The sequence below is a fragment of the Benincasa hispida genome, unplaced genomic scaffold, assembly GCF_009727055.1.
Source record: "Benincasa hispida cultivar B227 unplaced genomic scaffold, ASM972705v1 Contig398, whole genome shotgun sequence".
Lineage (NCBI taxonomy): Eukaryota > Viridiplantae > Streptophyta > Magnoliopsida > Cucurbitales > Cucurbitaceae > Benincasa > Benincasa hispida.
The window spans coordinates 77,338-101,180 of NW_024064833.1; the positions used below are offsets into that span (position 1 = coordinate 77,338).

Sequence of the window (23,843 nt, forward strand, 5' to 3'; positions counted from 1 at the left end):
ATCCCGGGTCCTAAAATTCCAAACGCCATTAGATTTCTTCAAAGAGTCTTACCCAAATTCCAGACTTCTTTTTGATGTACCCCTTCGTGTCTTTGACTGTGTGGTGTTCATCCACACATGCGGACCTAACCGTACCAAGTTTAACCCTCGAGCACAAAAGTGCGTTTTTGTAGGGGACCCTCTACATCAGCATGGGTACAAGTGTTATCACCCCCCTTCCAGAAAATACTGTCTCTATGGATGTGACATTTCAACCATAGATTCCAGTACAAATGTTACTTTTTGTAGGGTACCCTCTACATCAGTGTCTCTATAAGGAGCATTCCAATGAAGAAACCAATTGGGGTCCCAGCCTGTCTGCCTTACCTGAACCTGAACCCATCCTTGATGTCAGTATCAGTACCAACGCACCTATCCTCCCAACTAAACAAGTCCCTTGGATCACATACTATAGAAAAAATCTCAGGAAGGAAATAGCGCCGCATGTAATCTCTCCGGCTCCAGTTCATGAGTCTGAATAGAGATCAATTCCAGGTACTAGTAGTCCTATCCCTGATCATGATAATAAATGTAATCAAACTGATGCTTGTGTTGAAAATGTTGAGAGCAAAAGCAGGGAAGATAATGCCAACAAGGATGTGATTGAGGTCAATGATGGTGTAGAGACATCTATGAGTGTGTGACTCCTGAGGACATGGTAGAACCTGGAAAAGAAGCTTCTCTTATTCCCGCTAGAAAAAATGTTGAGAGTGGGAAAATAACAGAATCGGAGGGAGAATGCAGTATGTCAGAAGAAAATAAAGATAGAGATGAATCCCTTGATCTTCCGATTGCCCTAAGAAAAGGTACGAGATCATGTACCAAATATCCGTTGCAGAGTTACTTGTCTTATAGTAATTTATCTCCTGAGTTCAAGGCCCTCACTACAAACCTAGACACAGTGGTGATACCAAACAGTATACACACAGCGTTGGAAAGCCCTGAATGGAAAGCCGCAGTTATGGAAGAAATGAGAGCTCTCGAGAAAAATCATACGTGGGATCAAGTCAATCTTCCAACTGACCATAAAGCAGACGGATGTAAATGGGTGTTCACAATAAAGTATAAGCCCGATGGAACTGTTGACAGATACAAAGCCAGATTAGTGGCTAGGGGTTTTACTCAGACGTTTGGGGTTGATTATTCAGAGATCCCAGTTGCAAAGCTAAACACAGTTCGAGTCCTTTCTATTGCAGTTAATAAGGATTGGCCCCTTCACTAACTTGATGTGAAGAATGCCTTTCTCTATGGAGAACTGGAGGAAGAAGTCTATATGAGTCCTCCCCCAAGATTTGAGAAACAGTTTGATCACCGAGTTTGTAGATTGAGAAAGTCCTTATATGGGCTAAAACAATCACCAAGAGCTTGGTTTGGCAGATTTACTATATTTGTAAAGTCGTAAGGATATAAACAAGATCATTCTGATCATACTTTGTTTACTAAAAGGTATGTATCCAGGAAAATCGCAGTTTTGATTGTTTATGTTGATGACATTGTTATTTCAGGTGATGATACCTCAGAGATTGACCAATTGAAGGCAAAGATGGCTGAGGAATTCGAGATCAAGGACCTTGGAAAACTAAGATATTTTCTCGAAATGGAAGTAACTCGATCAAGAGAAGGAATTTCAGTTTCCCAACGGAAGTATACTATGGACTTGCTCAAGGAAACAGGTATGACGGCCGCAAACCAGTTGATACCCCTATCGAAGCAAATGCAAAATTAAGTAACATGAGTAAAAGTGTTCCAGTGAGCAAAGAAAGATATCAGTGACTTGTTGGGAAATTAATATATCTATCTCATACTAGACCCAACATCTCTTATGCAGTAAGTATGGTAAGTCAGTTCATCACCATACAAAGAACACATGAGGGCAGTAGAGCGCATTTTGAGATATCTGAAAACCTCTCCAGGGAAAGGCTTGATGTTCAGAAAAATTGAAAAATGGTGTATCGAAACTTACGCCAATGCTGATTGGGCAGGATCTGTAGTAGACAGAAAATCAACATCAGGATATTGTACCTTTGTGTGGGGCAATCTTGTTACATGGAGAAGCAAAAAACAAGGTATCGTTGCCAAAAGCAATGCTGAGGCAGACTACAGGGCCATGAGTCTGGGAATCTGTGAAGAGATCTGGCTTGAAAAAGTTTTGAAAGACCTTGAGCAAGAGCATACCAGTCCAATAAAACTCTACTGTGATAATAAAACAGCCATAAGCATAGCAAACAACCCTGTTCAACATGACAAAACAAAGCATGTGTTCCTTATCAAGGAAAGACTCGATAGTGGCAACATTTGTGTTCCTTATATTCCATCCAATCAACAAATTACAGATGTCCTAACAAAGGGGCTTCCCATACAGTTGTTTGACGCATGTGTGAGCAAGTTGGAACTTATTGACATCTACGCCCCAACTTATAGGGGAGTGTTGAAATTAGGGTTTTGCGCTCTAGGGGCAATTTTGTCCTTTTAATTGTACCCTAGGGTTTCCCTGTTCTCTATTTAAGCTGTTGGTTTGCTGTATTCTTTTGTATCAGTTTTCTAATAATAATTCCCTTATCCCGTGGTTTTTCTTCCTAATTAGGGTTTTCCACGTAAATTCTTGGTGTGCTATTTTCTTTTCCCTAGTATATTTTTCATCAATAACAATACAACCACAAGTCAATTCATTACTTTAGTTGATTTGTTGAGTAAAGTACATATTAGGTAGTGGTCTCAAGCACTTTTTAATCTTATAATACTTTTAAATAATTAAATACTTAAAAAGTCCAGCTTGGTAACTAAAATTAAGCCTATAAACATCATTTTCAGCTCTAAATTTCTCATTTTGTTATCTACTTTCTACCAATATTTTCTAGAAACAAGCCAAGTTTTGAAAACTAAAAAGAACACTTTAAAAAAACACATTTTTGTTTTTGAAATTTGGCAAAGAATTCTTTTACTTAAGAAAGATAAAAATCGTGATAAGGAATTGATACGAAATAGAATTAATTTAAAAAAAAAAATTGGTTACTAAACCAGATCTAAATGATTGTTATAATCCAAGACCATATTGAAAATCCAACTAGCTTGACCAAACTTAAGACAGTGAAAGTGTTAATGACGAAATCCAGGGAACTAATCCATTCTCTTAAGGAAATTCCATCAATAAAGTTGTCAGAGAAAGGAAAGACCAACCTGAACAGCTGATGTATAAGCAAGAACGGATCCACCCGGTTTGTAGAAGGACACCAGTTGACCAGATGAATCCAAAACCACGGTTACAATAGTTTCCATGACAGATTCCTCCTCCGCAGTAGGGTCAGCCAAGATGTACTTCTTGTGGAGTAGGCATGTTAATGAGAAAGGAATAGAGTTCAATTTCAGTTTCCTTCTCTCTTTATTGACAGGTTCCTTCTCAAAGTTTTCTCCCCCCTCTTCCTCGGAGACAAATATTACTTTTCCATCATCATTTAGAGCAACAACAGGGATTCGCACTAAAAATATAAGGCAGGAAGGAGTTTAAAATATGGCTCAACAGAGAACAATGGTACTGATCGTTTTAAAGTAGTAAAGCCTACCAAGTTAACAAACAAGATAGAAAAGAAATCCCATATTAATATTTTTCAGCTTTTGAAGAGCAGTTATTAGATTTTTCAAAAAATAAAATAACCACTGATCATTGGGATGTTTCATAAACATAGGATCAACAGAAGATAACATGTTACGACTAGCGAGTTCAATTTTTTTCTTCTCTTTGATTAACTAGAGAAAATTACTGCAGGGAGGACAAAATAGTTTCATACAAAACCAAAGGAGTTAAATAAAGACCACAATTGGGCTACTCCATATGGATTAGGCATATACCCGTGTAATATTAAAAGCATAAATCATTGCAGCAGGAATTTTTCAAATGAAGTGAAAGTAAACAAAGAAGGATTGAGCTTAGCTCATGCCCTTACACCACACCCTGTTGGTGAGAGTCACACTCTAAACCCTGGAGGTCTAGAGGAGGAAAAAACCATAAAAAAGTGTTACGAGATTAACCAGAAGGCTAGGATGCATGGATATTATTATAGCTAAGGTAAAGTTTCATGTCAAACACATATCAGGCACCCAATACAAGCTAGCAAGTTCAAAAGAGAGTAGTTTATGTCCTTTTTTTTTTATGTACCTTCCATATTGTACTTTACCATGGCAGTTTGTTGACTAATTATCGTTTACTAAGTTTAGGGATCAACTAATATTATTTCTTTTTTTCTAACAAGAAACAACTTTGCAATGATTGAAGAAAAGAAACAAAATCCTCGAGGATAAGAACTCCCATTGGGAGTGAAGAGATCAAAGCCACCCCAGCCAACCTAAAAACATACAGCCAAAAAGTCAAAAAAGAGCTCCAAGAACAAAGGGAGCAATTGAAACAAAAACCCAGAAAAAGGAAAAGAAAACTCCACAAGGAAAGTGACAGCCGCAAACATCAAAGAGGAAAGAGGAGCTACACAAACAGGACAGGATCAAAGCACCATAGCCAACCAACAGTGCTAAAGAGCACTTCTAAAGGAAAGCCACCAAATTGAAGAACCAGCCAACAAAGCAGAAAGGAACAACAAAGCAATCAAAAGGGAACTCCAGCCAACAAAAATGACTTAGCAGCAGAAAGGTAATAAATTGACAGTGGCCCAGTAGAACCCCTAAAAAATAATCAAAACTGTCTTTTAGGCTTAATCTCAAAAAATATAATCCGGTTTCAGCACCAAATTGAAGGAGATTTTCCTTAATGGAGGGAGAATGAAAGCATCTACTTATATTATTTCATGATCATGTCATGAAATTATTTCTCTTCAAGTTTCTATACAAAAAGAATGGTTCACAGCATTGAAAAACTTGGTAGTCCAAGTATGGGGTCAAGTAAAGCACTAGTTGAGGCACTAGGATAAACTCTTCTTCCACAGTGAGTTTCAGCCAATTGTACTGGACCGCATATAGCGCCTTTGTCCACTTGAAAGTGTTACTTCATACGTGTAGTGTCGCAACAATTGAAGGAATGATGGAGCAGTTACAATGGTCCATCCAATTCTCCAATATACTGTCAACAGTAACTCTTTGCTAGCCTAAGTGTACGGTAATTGGTTAACCTAAGCTCCCACCCCCAGTCTCAAGGCTTCCTTTTCTTGTATTTGGATTTTGGATGAAAAGAAACCAAAAAATTTTGGGAGGATTTATTTGTGGTCAAGTAAAATTTACAACCTTTTCTTAGGTGCTTCATGCTTCTCACAAGAAATTTTTCTGTAGTCTTTTTAAAGTAAATTTACCATTGATATCTATGGTTGAAATTTCAAAAGTAATATTTTCGCATTAATATTTATTAGCAGTTGGTTGGCATAACAAATGAATGAGCTATGGTAATTCACATTCTTCTTTCTTTTCTTTTCTTTTCCCTTTTACAAGATTTAAATTTTTTATTGACGAAATGAAAAGAGACTAATTCTCAAAAGATCAAACTCCGCATAGAAGTAAATGAACAATTAAGAATGAAAACAAATAACTTACATAGGAAAGATTGAAACATTCCAATTCTCCTATAAAGAAAAGTCAGCAAATATCTTGGATAAAGAACACTAAGAAGTCTTTTAATATAGTGGATTCAAACGGTTACCTATAGCCAGATATGCGTGAGTGAAGGTCTTCTAGGGAAGGCTAAACGCAAGCTTAATTAAGAATTAGTCTCAAAAGGGAGACCATTGCTAGTAGCTAAATATATGTTGTTGTGTCTGCAGGATTGACACCATTGCTAGAAGTATATCAACCTTTAAGGAGTAGCCCTAAAGTTGTGAGTGATTAAGTATTTGTAATGTTTCTAAGAATCCATGATTTTAAGAAAGATTATTCTTATGCTAGCTATTTTACAAAGTAGTTTTTCCAAGCAAACTATGAGTTTATGTTTTCAAATGCATGCCATGTGTGAAAGAATGTTGTAAAACTATTTGTGTGTTCATGCTCAAAGCATGCATTAGAACCTTTAAAGACATGTTACTATGCATTTAGGTATACATGCGAGTAAGTCTTAGTATGACTGATGTTACTTCAGGCTCGATACTGAAGGACTTGGAGAAGGTATCCGAGCTATAGTACCTAAGGTATGATGGTACTTAGTTATAACCACGTGCACGTAGGTAATTAGACGTCGAGAGATTGAACAAAAGGGTTTTCTCTTGACTAAGGCTTGACGTTGGGATTTAACCATAATAGAGTTACTCTCAACTAAGGATCAGTTTAATGTTTTATGATGATAACAGCTTTACATGTTTAGCGCTTGGAAAGTTTACATTTCAATACAAGGTCATTGTAAAGACTAATGTTTCAGTATGATCTCTTTATTGAGACTTAAGCATGAGAACCCATTTTTCTTTCTTAAGTCACTCACTGGGCTAGTAGCTTACCCTGTTTTTAAATGTTCTCTTTCCCCAAGTAGCGGTCAAATCCCTCGAAGATAGCTCTGCATTTGCTCTGCCACATAAAATCAAGAGTTCTAGTAACCCGTCAGCTAGGTGGTTACTGTAAATATTTGTACACATGTTGTTGTTTATAGGGACTAAGTTTGAGGGTTGGGACTTATGAGACTTGTATTGTAAATTCTATAAATGTTTTGTGTTTAATGGTTAATGTTTGTTTGGCCATAGTGGCAGACCGCTGTGCATGAGATTGCATGTTGTTATCAAATTACTTAAATATGTTTAGTAGACAGTAAGTGTCATAAAAGGGTTGATAACTGCGGCAGCCATGTCCTTGCCTGAGCTAAGAGAATAGTCTGGGAGGGGGGTGTGACATTCTGAAAATCTATAATTTCCTCATCCTTCCACAATGAAAATAATGCTCCAAGAATGGTGTGAAACATCCCAAAATCTGGAAACTGAACCATTAAGTGAAGAAGCAATACCAAGTAACGAAGGAAAGCTAAGCCTTAAAGGCAAAAACACCAACCCAGTGACCATATGAAAAGAAAATCTGCGTAACATTTTCCTTGTAAGTAGCAGAAGAATTCACCTGCTTTGAAACTTTAGAAATACTAATCCAAGAGCTCTTAAGACTCATCAAATTTCTTTCAGCCGTAGGGCCAACCAAAGGAGTTAGTCCCATCACTAACAATCACCTTTCTCCCTCCATAAGAAGTGAGGCTCATTTATAAATCTCCAACTCCACTTGGCAAGAGTTGTGATATTTCTTCCTTTTAAAGCTCCAAATGGCTAAACCTCCATCCATCTTGAGATTTAGTGAAATAAAGTTCTATCTAACCAAATGGTTGATTTTACCACGCTCAAACCCTTCTCAAAAAAATTTATCATCATGTGTTTCAAATCCAAACCCACTTGTGAAGTCATAAGGAAGAGACATATAATATAATGGAATACAAGAAAGCACCTAATTACAATGAGCATCAAACGGCCTCCTCTTGATATTATGGTGGTTTACTTCAAGACATGATTACTAAATGTCCCTATAAATTTTGATAACAACAAAAGGAATCTAAAGAAGGAAAAAGAATCGGAAATGTAAAGCATTTAAAGCACAAAGTATCAATTTATGATCTGAAAAACTATTCTTAATGTTAACGAAGGACAAATGTCCCAGTATAACCAGCATTACTACAATAAGCATAACATCTACCAAATTATGCAGAAATATATCAAGTTGGGAACAAGTTGAGAGCCTGAAACCTCACAGTGAGAAAATGCGGCAGCTGCAGAAAGAAGTGCAGCATCAAAAAGAGATCCATCAGCATCCAAACAGTAAACGTCCTGTGGAACACGTCAAGTTGTTATCTCATCCAAAATAATTTACTGCAATAATAATCTGCATTCTTGCCACAAATCAAGCTATAGAGAGAAAGTGTCCAATGTGGTCAAGGATGATGCAAGAAAAACTTTTAGAAACAATGTATAAAGAATCAATAAAGGAACCTCACTTCAAACACCAAGATACTTCTAGAATAAAAATATTTAAATTGACAATGCACTTAAAACACATACCAAGTAAGCCATCCAAGCAGCTTTTCCTTTTACAATAGATAGTTCTCTCAGATCAATCATCCCAGAACTGAAGAATTCACATCATCGGTATGTTGATTAGTCAGTTACATTCAAAGGAAATCGACCAAGGATAAGAGATCAGAAAACATAAAAGTATATTGCATTCCTTTTACCAGATTTACTTAATGATCTTATTCAATTAATCAAGCTGAAGATATATATATATATATAAGCGCAACCAAGAAACCCTAATCTAGGAGATATAAAATTACAATAAAAGACAACTAATTATAATTACAATATAAATACATATCCCCTCGACCTAGAGCAAATATGTCAATCATGTCCAACTTGTTGCACAGATAGCTTATTCTTGCTTTGTTTACTGCTTTAGTAAGGATATCTCCCGGTTGTTCTCCAGTCTTCACATATCCTATAGATATCAACCCTTGTATTTTCTCGTGAATAAAATGACAGTCCACTTTCATATGTTTAGTTCGTTCATGAAATATTGGGTTGGATGCTATATGGAGAGCAACTTGATTATCATACCATAGTTTAGCTGGCACTCACTGAAGCCCATCTTAGACAAAAGTTGATTTATCCACACTATTTCCCACACAGATTGTGCCATAGCTCTATATTCTGACCTAACACTCAAATGGAAAATACATTCCGTTTCTTACTTTTCAACGACACCAAGTTTCCTCCTACAAAAACACAATATCCAGAGGTTGATCTCCTATCTTCTCGAGATGTAGCCCAATCAGCATTTGAAAAACATTCAACCGTTGTATGACCATGATCTTTATATAAGATCCCACGTCCAAGTGCAACTTTTAGATAACATAGGATTTGATCAACTGCAACCCAATGATCCACAGTCAAGGAAGACATAAACTGACTCACAATACTCACATAATAAGCAAAGTCAGATCGTGTCACTGTTAAATAGTTCAACTTTCCAACTAATCTTCTATATCTCTCAGAATCTTTAAACAATTCTCTTTCCTTAGAAAGTTGCAAAGTTGGTATCATCAAAGTACTACATGGTTTGACTCCTAGTTTACCTGTCACAGACAACAAATCAAGTACGTATTTTCTTTGGGACAGGTAAATACCTTTCTTGCTTCTCATTACTTCAATACCCAAGAAATACTTCAATGACCAAATCATTGGTATGAAATTGACCCTGGAGAAAAGTCTTGAGAGAGGATATACCTGATACATCATTTCCAGTGATAATGATATCATCAACATATACCACAAGCAAAGTAATACCAGTCAGATCGTCGATATAAAACAAAATGATCGGACATACCAAAACATTTGAGTGTTTGACTAAACTTACCAAACCATGCACAAGGACTTTGTTTCAGTCCATACAAAGATTTTTGAAGACGATACACCTTATCATTCTCCCTCTAAGCAACAAACCCAAGTAGTTGCTCCATATAGACTTCCTCTTGAAGATCACCACGAAGAAAAGCATTCTTAATGTCAAGTTAATGCAAAGTGACTAGCAGCCATTGATATACATGGTCGAATGGAAGTTAATTTAGTAACAGGAGAAAATGTATCAGAATAATCAGTCCCATAGATTTGGGCATAACCTTTGGCAACAAGACGATTTTTCAACCGATGTACTATTCCATCGGGGTTGACCTTTATAGCGAACACCCATTTATACCCAATAGCCTTCTTTCCAGCTGAACGCGAAACGAGATCCCAAGTACCATTATCATCCAAACAATCATTGCACTATACCACCAGGATGAGATAAAGCTTCATTAACAGAGTTAGGGATAGAGGTGGAATCAAGAGATGTAATAAAGGAAAGAGTGGGAGAAGACCAGTATTTTCAAAGCGCAAGGCACACCTGAAAGCCACAAGTCCCTCAATCGCCTCCAGACGAGAGGCAACAAAAAGGCATCGCCTGAGCGAAGCGAGGCGCAATAAATAATTAAATAATATACGTAAAATATAAGTTTATAGGTAAACCCCGTACTCCATTTTTCCTACATAAGTTAGTAACAAGCGTGTTAAGTAAAATTATAAAAAGAAGTAAAGAAAGTAGGCAGATGGAGGAAGAAAATTTTAAGTGTTAGAAATACTTGGTCAAGGGTGGGTTTTAGATAATATAACAAGTGAAAAATTGCTAAGTATGGAAGCAAAGTGTAGGCAAGCGTTGTTGGGGAAATGTGGACGCATGGGGTTGCGTGTGTAGCAACCAAGGCTTGTAGAGGTTAAGTGTTGAAGGCAAGGGTAAACTATGCGTAGGTACTAAGGATGAACGCATGGGTTGAAAGACATGATGCGTTGATAAGGCTTGCGGCAGCCTCAAGTGTGTGCAAGCAAAGGCGCCGGACGATCGCATAGCAGATGAGCGGCACTATATGATTGGATATGCGATCGTCTAGTAAGTGAACAGCGCTACACGATGAGGTAGGTGATCGTGTAGGCGGGCACTGGGAGATCGTGTAGTAATTACGCGGAGTTGAACAATGCGCTAGACGACAGACGTTGAGCACTAGACGATGGACGTTGGGTGCTAGACGATAGACGTTGGGCACTAGACGATGGACGTTGGGTGCTAGATGATAGACATTGGGCGCTAGGCGTTGGACAATGGAGTATGCGATGCACGCTAAATTTATACTGTGAGGCGAAGGCCTAACGTGGGTTATAAAGGAAGGGAAGGAAAAACAAATTAATTGAAGAAACTCAATAATGGGAATTGGCCGGAAGCACTAAGTGCTGTTTGACCCTTGAACAGGGGAGGCGAAAGGAAGTATAAAAGGGAGAGGAACTTCAGAAGTTCAGTTTTGGAAAATGACTTGAGCAATTAAGTGAGATCGGTGCAGTTCGAAAGCTAGGAGAATCTAGTTGTTGAGGTTGTTTTGTCGGAGAAAGATCTCACATGGAGAAGAACAAAAAGTGAAGAAATTGCAGAACGGGCAGATTCTCGGATTAATCAGAGCCCGGAGTGAAGATTGGAATCTCCAGGATAAACTACAAGGAATTTTCGGCTTTTGAAGGTAAGAAAGTTAACTCAATTCTAAATAAGTTTGTAGAAGAAAGTTTCTTGAAAAGAGTCCTGGATTTTGAGTTATGAATTTTTGAAGTTGAAACAGGAAATCGGTGCATAAACATGCAGCTACTTAGGAAGAATAAGCAAGCGGCTCACCATAGTGAGCGAGAGCGAACGAGACAAGAAAATGAGCGAGAGCGAGAGCGAGACAAGAAAATGAGCGAGAGCAAGAGCGAGACAAGAAAATGAGCGAGAGCGAGAGTGAGTTATGGAAGAGGAGGATCTCGCTAAGGATGAAGATCTCGCTGGTTTTGCGCTAAATCTCGCTAGAAGTCACAAATCTCGCTGGAAAAGTCACAAATCTCGCTGGAAAGTTACAAATATCGCTAGAAGTCACAAATCTCGCTGGAAGTGGTAAATCTTGCTCATGAGGATGATCTCGCTAGTAATGTTGTTTTGTTGGTGAAAGTTTCATTTTTAAGCGAGCTACCTGAAGCTTTTTGCTGAGAATTCTAAGGAATCTAACCGGGGATTATGTCCTTTCAGGCCAAGAAGAGCTAGGAGAAGCATAAACCGATTAAGAGCCTCGACGAGCTGTGAGTGACTATAAATGATTTATAAATGGTTTATAAATGTTTTAATAATCCATGCTTTGTTGACAGTTACTTCTATATTGGTTATTTTACAAGAAGTTCCAAGCAACACATTTCTCTAAAGTTTATAAATGCATGCTAGTTACAAAGTTTATGAAATATGCTTTGGTACAATGGTTGAAACCATGGTAGTTTTCAAAAGGAGATTCTATGATATGTTTATGTTACAAGTATTTATATTATGTTTTAAAGTATATGTGCTCTTAATGTTGTTGAGCATGCATTAGCAAATGATGTTCTTGTGAAAACTATGATTTATGAGATCAAGCTTTCAGTAAGCATGTTTTATGAAAATGTTTTCCTATCAGATATTTTCAGCTCAATACTGAAGTACAAGGAGAAAGTATCCGAGCTGTACTACCTAGTTTCAGTTATGTTATGATTCTAATGTTGAAGTACATAAAGAAGGTATCAGAATAATTCATTCAGTTCAGTGATAAGCAGTGGTACCCTGCTTCAGTTATGATCCTTGACGTCAGGATCCAGTTTGCTCTACGTGCACATATGACAGTTAATCAGTTCAGTAGGATTGAACAAAAGAGTTCTTTCCTAGCATTGGTTGTAGGGTTCGCACTCCAGCCCAGGCTTATGTTTGAGAGATCGAACAAAAGGGTTCTTTCCTAGCATTGGCTGTAGGGTTCTCACCCTAGCCCAGGCATGTTTGAGAGATTGAACAAAAGGGTTCTCTTGAACATGATATCCGACGTTGAGAGATCGAGCAAAAGGGTTCTCTCTCAACCGGGAATCAGTTTAGCTATGTTTTCAGATACAATGGTTTTAAAAGCTTTATGTATACGTTTGCTTGGCATGTTTTAGTTCCAGTATTATGTTTTAGAGTTTTCAGTTTAAGCATAAGATTTATGTTTTTATTAAGTCACTCACTGGGCAAGTAGCTCATTCTTTCAAATGTTTTTCTTTTCCCAGGTGGTGGTCATCTCCCCAGAGGTTAGCTGTCATCCTGCTCTGCCACTCAAGGACTCCAGTTAAAAGTCCAAAGTCTAGAGAGAAGTTTTAGGTGTTTACTCTGTAAATGTCTATACATATGTGTTGCTCATATTAGGGACTAGTAAAGTATTGGGACCGCTAAACTCTGTATGCGTTAATATGATGTAATTATGTTGTTGTTGATCCCTGGTGTTCTGAAGTTATTTTTAAAGTTTCATTAGTTTGGTGAATGATATATGTATTCCAGAGATCTAAGCAGGTTAAGGATGCTAGTTAGGGTAAGTGCCACAAAAGGGTTGGTATCACATTCACTTCTGGATTAAGAAGGGTAATATGGGAAGGAGTGTGAGAAGTTGGTATCAGAGCATAAGATTTTGGAAAAAGAGAGAGAGTTCATGCATGAGTCTAGGTCCCTTAACGTAAGTTCCTAACATGTGTACTACATAATTAGGAAAGGATGCTGAGAAGAAGTGGCATGCAGAACAGTCAGACAGCAGATGGGGACCTTGACCCTACCTCTAGAAGTTCGATATTCGAGGGAATCTAGATTTTAGTGAACGGAAAGGTAAAGACCCAATAAATCAGGAAACGACTTCAGACGGGGAGTCGAGGATTCCGCAGACAGGAACAGATCCTCAGTTAGAGGACAGAATATTTAACAGGATCGCCAAGAGGTTGGCGGAAAGTGTCGAGTCTTCTGGCGGATTCGGAAGGAAGTACGATATTGGAAGAAGACCTAATAGGTACTGATTAAAGGACGGGAAACAAAGGAAGAACGACAGCGAGCTTCAGCAAAGTCAAGAAGGGAGAGTTCCAAACCTCCATTTTCTGGTCAGGCAGTTAGGAAGAGACAGAGAGCTACAAGTCAGCATGGTGTAAAAAGAAATAAGCCAAGACCTGTGGTTAGTATGGGTGATAGATCAGGGTTTTGGCATCCTACCGAGCTAGTAGCTAGGACGGGTAAGAAACCCTTATGTACGAAGCGTGGTAAGCATCATCGAGGGACATGTTACAGAGGGAAATGTGTATGTTTCTAGTGTGGACAGGCAAGACATTTCAAAAAGGAATGCCCCCAGCTAGGTCGAGGAGTTCAGGCAAAACACAGAATGACTTTACAGATGGTAGATCAACCTAGTGGCTCAGGAGCCCAAGGAAGGGATTCAAGAGAAGAAAAACGAGAAAGGGAGCAGGACGACCTCAGCGGCAGGGCAGGTTACACGAAGTGACCCACTAGGAGGCAGAAGAGTCTCCTGTTGATGTGAATGGTAAAGTAACTTCGTGTACGAGTATATTTATGAAATAGTTGCTTATGGTGCTATACCTTTATTTTTATCTAGCATGTTGGCTTGTAGGAAAGATTGTAGAGAGCATGTCCCTAAGTAGTTATTATTATTCTGTGGAGAGGTTATAATAGTATAAGAGTTTTACAGGCTCTGGGGTAGTTATTGATAATTATAGTTTATGAAGTGACTCCATTAAATTTCCTAGAATTGATGTCACTCTAGAGCATGGATTTTCCTGAATAAATATTACGACCGTATGGATTGTTTTAAGAATAGATAATGTTCAAGGGTTTTGGTAGGCAAGAGAGTGTATTTGTAGGAAGCAAAAGAATACTTTGAGGAAGCTTAATATCAGCAGTGGAGGCTAGGAAGCTGTAAGAACTAATAAATAAGAGTTACATCGGATCTAGTGTGTCACCTTGGGAAGAGCCAGTCTTTTTATCAAGAAGAAATACGGTACTCTCAGTTATGTATAAATTTTAGGCAGTTGAACGAGGTGGCGATCGGGAACAAGTACCCATCGTCTCGTATAGATGATCTCTTTGATCAGTTAGAGGGAGTCACGATGATAGATTTGAGACCAGGTTGTATTTCTTGGTCATATGGTTCCAGCAGCAGGAGTGAGTATGAATCCACAGAAGACTGAAGCTATAGTGAATTGGGGACCCACCAATGTATCTGAAGTACATCTTTGATCGGAAGGAACTGAACCTGCAGCAAAGAAGATGGGTTGAACTGATCAAAGACTATAACTGCTCAATTGAGTACCACCTTGGTAAGGAAAATGTTGTAGCTGATGCATTGAGCAGGAAATCCTTGGGATCCAAAGTAGTCCTTGGATCGGTATCAGGAATGTTACTCCAAGAGTTTAGGAGTTCTAGGGCCACTCTATCGTTAGGACAGTCAGGAGGATTGATTGTTACATTTCAAGTAAGACCTACTTTGATAGAAGATCTTAAGCATGAATAGTTGAAGGATCCTGATCTCCAGAAGCTTGCAGAAGAAGTGAGCAAGGGAGTAAGAACTAAATTTTAGTTAGAAATAGATGGAATGTTAGTAAAGGAAGGAGGAATGCGTGTGCCTAACGTGTTGCGGCTTACAAGCTATTCTCTAGAATAGGCGCACAATTCTGCTTACTCCATGCATCCAAGAAACACCAAGATGTATAGAACCTTGAAGAAATCGTAGTGGTGGTTTACAATGAAGAAAGGCATAGCTAAAGTAGGTAGACCGATGTTTGATTTGTCGACAAGTGAAACTTGAAGGGCAGAGGCCGGTAGGATTACTCAATCCACTACCAGTACCAGAGTGGAAGTCGGGAGTCACGCAGGAAAACATAGACTTTTCACTAGAAATAGAATGTGTAGCAGGTTTGCTCAGAGGTTGGTGACAAACGTGAAGTCTATTTTAGTGAATTCAGAAGAAAGGTATCTAGAGGAAGTCCTAGTCAGATTAATCCTAAGAGGAGGGAAAAGATGAGCAACAGTGAGCTCGAAATGTACCAGGGGTACGTTAAGTATAAAAATAAGGGACAAAATGGTCAGCAGAAGACAAAAAGGAAAAGGTCCAGATCTGCTGATGAATAATAGCTTGGAGTTTGAATTGTGACTGAGCTAGGGACTAGTACAGCTAAGAAAACCTTATGTATACAGTATGGTAAGCCATAGTTGGGAAATGTTATAGTAGAAAGAATGTCTTCTCCCAAGTATGGATAGATAGGACATCCTAAGAAGAGTGCCCTCGTTTGGGTTGAGAAGCCTAGTTGACACAAATATTAATTTCACAGCTAGCAAGTAATTCAAAAGTATGACAACTGGAAAAGAATGTTCCAGTGATATTGATAGGAAATAGAAAAGGACTACCCTAGTAATAAATGAATACTATGACTCAGTGGAGAATGGAAGAAACACAAGAACATGTAACAAATACAATGAACTATTATGAGCAAGTTGTTCATACGTACTGGTATTATTTAATATGGACAAGCAAATATCAGAGTAGAGCGGAAGCGTAGTAAAAGAAAAAGAAAGAGGAAAGAAAAGAAGAAGGTTGTAAAGTTTACAACCAAAGGATGTAGTGAAACTCTAGTTATAAGTAAGTCTGAGCAAATTTCGAGGATGAAATTTCTTCAAGGGGAGGTAATTGTAAACTCCGTACTCCATTTTTCCTACATAAGTGAGTAACAAGCGTGTTAAGTAAAATTATGAAAAGAGGTAAAGAAAGTAGGCAGATGGAGGAAGAAAATTTTAAGTGTTAGAAATACTTAGTCAAGGGTGGGTTTTAGATAATATAACAAGTGAAAAATTGCTAAGTATGGAAGCAAAGTGTAGGCAAGCGTTGTTGGGGAAATGTGGACGCATGGGGTTGCGCGTGTAGCAACCAAGGTTTGTAGAGGTTAAGTGTTGAAGGCAAGGGTAAACTATGCGTAGGTACTAAGGATGAACGCATGGGTTGAACGGCATGATGCGTTAATAAGGCTTGCGGCAGCCTCAAGTGTGTGCGAGCAAAGACATTGGACGATCGCGTAGCAGATGAGCGGCACTATATGATTGGGTATGCGATCGTCTAGTAAGTGAACGGCACTACACGATGAGGTATGCGATCGTGTAGGCAGGCGCTAGGCGATCGTGTAGTAATTGCGCAGAGCTGAACGATGCGCTAGACGATACGAAGGATCTCGCTAAACGATAGCGCTATACTTTGGACGATAGCGCTTAGCGATGGGCATTAGCATTGCACGATCAACATCAGCGCTAGACAATGAGCTGCACGACAAGTAGACGATAGACACTGGGAAATTAGATGATGGACGTTGGGCACTAGACGATGGACGTTGGTGCTAAACGATACACGTTGGTGGTAGAAGAATCACGTTGGGCACTAGACGATGGACGTTGGGTACTAGACGATAGACGTTGGGCACCCTAAATTTATATTGTGAGGCAAAGGCCTAACGTGGGTTATGAAGGAAGGGAAGGAAAAACAAATTAAGTGAAGAAACTCAATAATGGGAATTGGCCGAAAGCACTAAGTGCTGGATGAGGTGGCAGTTTGGCCTTTGAACAGGGGGAGGCGGAAGGAAGTATAAAAGGGAGAGGAACTTCAGAAGCTTGGTTTTGGAAAATGACTTGAGCAAATTAAGTGAGATCGGTGCCGTTCGAAAGTTGGGAGAATCTAGTTGTTGAGGTTGTTTTGCCAGAGAAAGATCTCACACGAAGAACAAAAAGTGAAGAAATTGCAGAAGGGGCAGATTCTTGGATTAATCTGAGCCCGGAGTGAAGATTGGAAGCTCCAGGACAAACTACAAGGAATTTTCGACTGATATTTTGAAGGTAAGAAAGCTAACTCAATTCTAAACAAGTTTGTAGAAGGAAGTTTCTTAAAAAGAGTCCTGGATTTTGAGTTATGAATTTTTGAAGTTGAAACAGGGAATCGGTGTATAAGCAGGCAGCTACTTGGGAAGAATAAGCAAGCAAACTCACCATAGTGAGCGAGAGCGAGTGAGAGACAAGAAAATGAGCGAGAGCGAACGAAAGACAAGAAAATGAGCGAGAGCGAACGAGAGACAAGAAAATGAGCGAGAGCGAACGAGAGACAAGAAATAGGAGGATCTCAATAAGGATGAAGATCTCGTTGGTTTTGCACTAAATCTCGCTAGAAGTCACAAATCTCGCTGGAAAGTCACAAATCTCGCTAGAAGTCACAAATCTCGCTGGAAGTGGTAAATCTTGCTCATGAGGATGATCTCGCTAGTAATGCTGTTTTGTTGGTGAAAGTTTCATTTTTAAGCAAGCTACCTGAAGCTTTTTGCTGAGAATTCTAAGGAATCTAACCGGGGATTATGTCCTTTCAGGCCAAGAAGAACTAGGAGAAGCATAAACCGATTAAGAGCCTCGACGAGCTATGTGTGACTACAAATGATTTATAAATGGTTTATAAATATTTTAATAATCCATGCTTTGTTGACAATTACTTTTATATTGGTTATTTTACAAGAAGTTCCAAGCAACGCATTTCTCTAAAGTTTATAAACGCATGCTAGTTACAAAGTTTATGAAATATGCTTTGGTACAATGGTTGAAACCATGGTAGTTTTCAAAAGAAGATTCTATGATATGTTTATGTTACAAGTATTTATATCATGTTTTAAAGCATATGTGCTCTTAATGTTGTTGAGCGTTGGCAAATGATGTTCTTGTGAAAACTATGATTTATGAGATCAAGCTTTCAGTAAGCATGTTTTATGAAAATGTTTTCCTATAAGATATTTTTAGCTCAATACTGAAGTACAAGGAGAAAGTATCCGAGCTGTACTACCTAGTTTCAGTTATGTTATGATTTTAATGTTGAAGTAGATAGAAAAGGTATCAGAATAATTCATTCAGTTCAGTGATAAGCAGTGCTTCACTTATGATCCTTGACGTTAGGATCCAGTTTGCTCTACGTGCACATATGACAGTTAATTAGTTTAGTAGGATTGAACAAAAGGATTCTTTCCTAGCATTGGCTGTAAGGTGCTGAACAAAAGGGTTCTCATCCCAACCCAGGCTTATGTTGGAGAGATCGAACAAAGGGTTCTCTCTTAAACATGATACCCGACGATAAGATTGAACCACGAAGGTTCTTTCTTAGCATTGGCTAGAAGGTGTTGAACAAAAGGGTTCTCACCCCAGGCCAGGCTAATGTTTGAGAGATTGAACATAAGGGTTCTCTCTTGAACATGATATCCGACTTTGAGAGATCGAGCAAAAGGGTTCTCTCTCAACCGGGAATCAATTTAGCTATGTTTTCAGATACAATGGTTTTAAAAGTTTTATGTATACGTTTGCTTGGCATGTTTTAGTTCCAGTATTATGTTTTCGAGCTTTCAGTTTAAGCATGAGATTTATGTTTTTATTAAGTCACTCACTGGGCGAGTAGCTCATTCTTTCAAATGTTTTTCTTTTCCCAGGTAGTGGTCATCTCCCCAGAGGTTAGCTGTCATCCTACTCTGCCACTCAAGGACTCCAGTTAAAAGTTAAAAGTCCAAAGTCTAGAGATAAGTTTTAGGTGTTTACTCTGTAAATGTCTGTACATATGTGTTGCTCATATTAGGGACTAGTAAAGTATATTGGGACCGCTAAACTCTGTATGCATTAATATGATGTAATTATGTAGTTGTTGATCCCTGGTGTTCTGAGGTTATTTTTAAAGTTTCATTAGTTTGGTGAATGTTATATATGTATTCCAAGGATCTAAGTAGGTTAAGGATGTTAGTTAGGCAGTAAGTGCCACAAAAGGGTTGGTAACTACTATCGTCACATTCACTTCTGGATTAAGAAGGGTAATCAGGGAGGGGGTGTAACATTATATGCATATTTCAAGTCTTAACCTTTAAAGATTAGTAATAATAAATTGTAAATGAATCCAAATGTAAAAGTTTAAACAATAAGGATGAATAAAACACAAGTAAATGTTTAAAACATCATTTAGTGTCAAATTAAAACATCATTTAATATCATATAACAAATTTAAATTTTAAAAAATTATATAACAAATTTTAATTTAAAAAATATATAACAAATTTAAATTTACATATTATTATAAATTAAATAACATAAAGTATACTATAGATTAATAATACAAAGTAACTAAACTTTAAAAAAGATTCTCAACTCACTAAATCAGTAACCTAAGTATAATATATACTGTTACTAGAGTAGTATGTAATTGTATTCCAAACCAACGACCTCACTTTCAATAGAATTCTTAATTTGAAGATAAAGTCGAGCATCATCACAAAGCCAAGCCTTTTTCTTTTCATCTTTTGGTGACTCCTCAATCACATGATCATCCATATCTGTACTAAGCAAATAAAATTAAATCGTCTGACGCTAATCATAGTAGTTCGATCTATTTAACTTGTGTACAGTTAACTTCGATGTTAGGGAAATTACATTAGATACTACCATATGCTTCACTTCATCCATTATGAACTAATAAACAGTTTGTAGATCTCACGAGCGAAAAGAACAAACCAAAATTGAAATCAAAGGTGAACCAAAAGAACAAAACAGCCCCAAATTGAACAAAACAACAACAAACCCTAAGCACAAAAGGGTATTTTTTTCAAATAACTCATAGCCGAGAAGATTTCAATTGAACCAAATGCACAAAACAATCAGAAAATATGAGCCAAGAAGAACCCAACTGACAAAACGTGGAGAAGTGGTCCCACACCTCCCATGCACCGACGCGTGGCGACAAAGCAGAATCAGAATGGGGGCACGTGAGCTTCATGCGTACATTTCTGACGACCGATGACGACTGACTTGATCGGACGGCGACGCGCTTCTCTTGGGATGGGTGGTGTAAACAAACAGCCACTCGAACTTGATGAATCAACTTTCATAACCTTGTGAGAAGCGTAAATCCTAACGTAGCCATCGAACGAAAATTCTAAACCCTAGATGATTCTAATACCATGTACTCAATAGTTTTAGAGAGAATAATGATCTTATTCAATTAATCAGACTGAAGATACATATATATAGGCAACTAAGAAACCCTAATTTAGGAGATATAAAATTATAATAAAGGACAACTAATTATAATTACAATATAAATATATATTATAACAATGAGAAAAGCAATAATGCAAGCAGAAAAGTTTGCAATAGTTTAGTTTCTCTAAGAAAATTTAAGAGAGAGAGAACTTGTCATTATCAAACAGACATTTCCCAAACTACAACAAAAAGAACGTTACAAAAAATCCCTCTAATAGATCTACCCAAAAGGAGAATAACAGTCTAAAGAGTTTTCATCCAAAGTACCAGAAGCATTGACATCGAAAATCTCCCACAATTTTCTTTTAAACGAAACAACGCTTTCATTCAAACAACGAAAGAAAATAGAAGGTCTTACAAAAGAAATAAGCCCAACAAAAAAGGAAGGGGCCTAATGCAAGTTACTGAAACAGATTCCAATCCAACGGAACAAGACTAAGCTCATAATTACAAATAGGTTTAGTGACGAACAACCATAAAGTAGCGTTGCATCAAGCCAACTCCTAAACATGCTCACTCGATCTCTCAACCTCTATAAATTTTATTATTCCTCTCCCTTGAAATCCCCAACAGGTTAGCAAAAAGGTTGCCCTGCCAGAATGATAAAACCTTCTCTTAGAGGGTGCGTTTCGAGAGCACTTCCTCCTTCTGAGTACGATCTATGCCATACCCAACAAACCTCAAGGTGCCCAGACAATCTCAACCAGAAACTCCAAAGAAAGTGAGCAAGCTGCAACCCCAAAAAAGATGGTCAAGATCCTCCTTCTGATTCCTACAGAAAATGCACTATTGTAGGAACAAAACTAGGGAAGAATGTCTTTGAACGCAATCCATAGTATTAACTCTCCCATGTATCTGCCACAAATATCAAAACCTTCTTTGGGATTTTAACCTTCCATAGAGAGTAAAAAATAGGGGATAGAGGGAGAAAGGAAAGGAAAAAGATGAAAGAGGAAATGATAAGAGAAGCCCTTAGAAGGACTTTGGGGCCCAAAACCTAACATCCCTTCACCCAGGAACCACAAATTTATCTGGACGGGAAAGAAGATTTTTCATGTCCATCACCTTTTTTCTTTTGGAAAATGAAACGAGATCTTTCATTGATATAATGAAAGGAGTCTAATACTAAAAAAACTACCGGATAGAAATTGAAAATAAAAATTCAAATAAAAGATACAAACTAAATTTTTGAAAAGGAAATGAATCTCTTTATAGAAAAGTAGAGTGAGACTAATGCTCAAAATACATGAGAATTATACAAAGAGCATGAAAACAGAAAGGATCAAGAGACACACCCGGGCATCTCAACTAGGTTGACACCCCCTTAGTGCCCTTCATCATGTCCATACAGAACTAACAAGACCATAAAGATAAAAGACAAAAGTACAATAGAGAATCTAAAATAAAAGCCTGACTGAAACTCAGTACAAAGGAATAAATAACCAAAGCTACTAATGAGCTAGGAAGATGAAGGCCTGCCAATTTAGACATAAATCCTATAAAGAGAAGTCTTCGAAAGAACTGCTTAAGGTGCACCATGCTGAAGCATTTCTTCGTGCTGAATCATACCGATCCACCCAACTTGTTTCTTTATCATGGAAGATTCTTTAATTTCTTTCAAACCACAATTCTGCAAGTAGAGCCTTAACCATATTAAACCAAATTAGCCTCGAGTGCTTCTTAAGAAAGGGCCCATTAAGAGTTGTTGGACATTACTTCTAAAATTGTCTCCGAACACCCAAACAAAATTAAAAGTGGAGAAAATTTCCACCAACAACTTACTGAGTATGAGCAATTAAAAAAAAGATGTTGCAAGTCCTCACCATCCTTTTCCCACAAAGGGCAAACAGAAGCAACAAACAAACAGAGGGAAGGGAAGTTTTCTTTGCATGATTGAGGAGCAGTTTAAAAGACCAAACAAAACCACATCTGAATGTTACTCTCATCGGACTTTTAGTCTTCCATAAAGCCTTGAATAGTCGTTTATCCAAAGACGATGAAGGGGAGAGATGAGTGGTGAGAGATTTAACTGAGAAATTACCTGAAGCATCTAAGAACCACCATCTTGAATCAGGGCTATCCCAAACTTTCTTGCCTGAAATTAGCGATAATAAATCTTGAAATTCTATTATTTCCTCATCTTTAAGCAACCGTGGACCAAGAATTCAACGATTGATCCCAATTCGCTATGGAACCCTTTGGCAACAGAGTGATCCTATACAGACTTGGATAATGAGTAGACAGAGGAATTGAATCAACCCATGAATCAGTCCAACAAGCAATTCTAGTACCATTCCTGAGATTAAAAGAAGCCAAAGCCTCCATTTTTAGCCAGAATCTCGATATGCAATCCATGGGCTTCTCAAGCTATTCCCAAACTTCCCGGTTGAGTGCCAATTGAAAGGGCATTTTCCATGGATGTTAGTGACCACCTGTCTCCATAAAGAGTTTTCCTCCACCATAAAACGCCAACCCCATTTGGCTAGCAAAGCCAAATTCTTATTTTTAGGACCCCCAAAACCAAGACCTCCGTTCCTATGACAATGCCCCATTTCACTAGATGGTTTGCTTTATGATAGACCACTAATATTATTTCAGTACCAAAGGAGGAAGAGTAAGGGTAATATGGGAAAATTTAAAAAAGAGGAAGGCGCTTCAGTTGGGGAGATGGGGACCACGTCTACTGGTGGACTCTTAGTTAGTTAGGAAACTGATGATATGTTAAAAAGGGGAGGCGAGAGAACTAGGGAGTTCTTAGTGAATATTTTGGGTAGTCAATAGTGGGGTTTAAGCTTTGCTCTCGCCTGTGAGAGGAAGCAGGGTAGCTCTCTTTACTTTCAGTTCGTGTACTCTCACAGTTCAACTTGAATATAATAAAATCTCCAATCCTAGTTTAGTATTCTATCAAATTGGTATCAGAGCTCTCACCTGGGAGAGATGAATCAAAAGAGATTTGAGGAGAAGTTGGAACTATTAGATCAAGAGATTTCTGATCTCCGAGTAAAGATGCAGAAATTGCCGACCATCGAGGAGAACTTAGCATCGTTGGCTAAGAGTATCGATCGATTAGGAATGCAAGCGGAGAAGCACCAAAAGATGTTAATTTCGTATGTGGCCAAAATGGCGAAAGGAAAAACAATCGCGACAGAGGAAACAGGGGGATGAGGAGCGAGACGACTGAAGGATCAAATAACAAAAATTCGGATGCGTTGAATAATGTAGCCAAATCGGGAGTAGAAGAATTGGTGAGTGACCGAAGTAAATTTAAGAATGTTGAAATGTCGATATTCAATGGAAGCGATCCGGATTCGTGGTTATTCAGAGCTAATTGGTACTTTCAG

At 38.1% G+C, this 23,843-nt stretch overlaps 1 protein-coding gene across 6 annotated transcripts in view; it reads right to left on the reverse strand.

Moving 5' to 3' along the window:
• LOC120069453 (exosome complex component RRP43) overlaps positions 1 to 23,843 on the reverse strand; it is a 45,886-nt gene that overhangs the window by 4,054 nt on the left and 17,989 nt on the right. For 2 of the 6 annotated variants that reach the window (XM_039021216.1, XM_039021220.1), the window contains 4 exons: positions 8,046 to 8,112; positions 7,739 to 7,814; positions 3,217 to 3,515; positions 2,062 to 2,270 (listed from right to left, as the gene is read on the reverse strand). In XM_039021216.1, coding sequence (XP_038877144.1) covers positions 2,082 to 2,270; positions 3,217 to 3,515; positions 7,739 to 7,814; positions 8,046 to 8,112 — 631 coding nt within the window. In that variant the 3' untranslated portion in view covers positions 2,062 to 2,081. Of the gene's footprint in view, positions 1 to 2,061; positions 2,271 to 3,216; positions 3,516 to 7,738; positions 7,815 to 8,045; positions 8,113 to 23,843 lie in introns of those variants that run through there. The other 4 variants (XR_005479535.1, XR_005479536.1, XM_039021219.1 and 1 more) reach the window with 4 other exon arrangements.